Source organism: Haplochromis burtoni, unplaced genomic scaffold, assembly GCF_018398535.1.
Source record: "Haplochromis burtoni strain Fernald_Lab_line unplaced genomic scaffold, NCSU_Asbu1 Contig_112, whole genome shotgun sequence".
Lineage (NCBI taxonomy): Eukaryota > Metazoa > Chordata > Actinopteri > Cichliformes > Cichlidae > Haplochromis > Haplochromis burtoni.
The window spans coordinates 560,546-561,694 of record NW_024582473.1 but is presented as its reverse complement, the minus strand read 5'-3'; the positions used below and the strand labels follow the sequence as shown (position 1 = coordinate 561,694).

The 1,149-nt window shown below is 40.5% G+C and overlaps 1 protein-coding gene across 1 annotated transcript in view; it reads right to left on the bottom strand.

Moving 5' to 3' along the window:
• Nucleotides 1-1,149, bottom strand: part of spon1b (spondin 1b) — a 112,808-nt gene that overhangs the window by 10,088 nt on the left and 101,571 nt on the right. Inside the window, exon 12 of the mRNA XM_005928359.3 lies at nucleotides 654-824. Within this exon, the coding sequence (XP_005928421.1) occupies nucleotides 654-824 (171 nt within the window). The remainder of the gene's footprint in view (nucleotides 1-653; nucleotides 825-1,149) is intronic.

Below are 1,149 nucleotides of genomic sequence, written 5' to 3'. Positions count from 1 at the left end.
TAGAACGCTGCCCCATGACCTAGTCCTGGATTTGCAGTAGATAATGGATGGATAGATGGACAGATGGATGTTTGCAGAAAGTGCACTGCATTAAGAGAAGTCCAGTCCCCCCCACTCTGTTTCAAAATGGATATCAGAAATGGCTGCCTGAATGCCCTCAGAGAAAAATCACATATATCCTACCCAACAGATACGATCTGGCAACCTTATATCGGCTCTATAGGAACAACTTCCTTATCAGCTACACACATTTTCTGGCACCAGTGCATGTTAATGCTAACATCCGGATAAAATTGCTGAAGTAACTTCGCTGCTACTTTCATGTTTTTATTAGGAGCATAAATACATGTGTTCTAAACTATGTTACGGCCATGAAATACACCTTATTCACCAATTAAATGTGCATTATTTATTTCATTTATGTCATTATTTTTTCACTTTGTTCTTTTATGCTTCTTTGACAATGTTTTTTCTTTTTTTGGTTGGACTATTTTGCATATTAAACACGGTGAAATTAGATGCTCTAATTTAAAGACGACAGGCTACATTAAACTCTATGCGAAAAAGAAATGTAGCAGCTGGCTCAAATTAAAAGCATTGTTAATTTGGTTGGTTGGGTCAATCTGTTCATACGGGAGAAAAAACAGACTCACAGCATTCATCGTTGACAACACACTTCTCTGTCTCCTCAGTGTTGAGCTGGCAGAGCGAGCCGTCCTCGGGATACTGTTTGACATATCGCTCTCGAGACCTCATCCCCATCCCGCAGGACACGCTGCAGGCCGACCAGCTGATCCACTCTGACATCATGCACGTCGAGGGCTCTGTCCAGCAGGAAGAGAAAGCAGACGACAGACTCTTACTGAGTAAACACCAGCATTTGTACTTGAGCAAAATTCAGTGTTGTAATTTGTGCGCAGTGTATGCAGTATAAAAGTAACACTCTGGAAGTCTGTTTCTACAAGACGTCATAAAACATACACTGTCGCCAAAATACTTTTCCTTGTGAACATTCCTTGTTTCAAAAGAGACATGGAGAGGTTAAAGGTCAGATTCTTGGAAATCAGTTTTTTCAATTTTAAAGAGAGTCCTTATTTAAATCTGCTGACTTACAAGTGGCAGCCATGAAAACAAAAAGCCACCATGCTG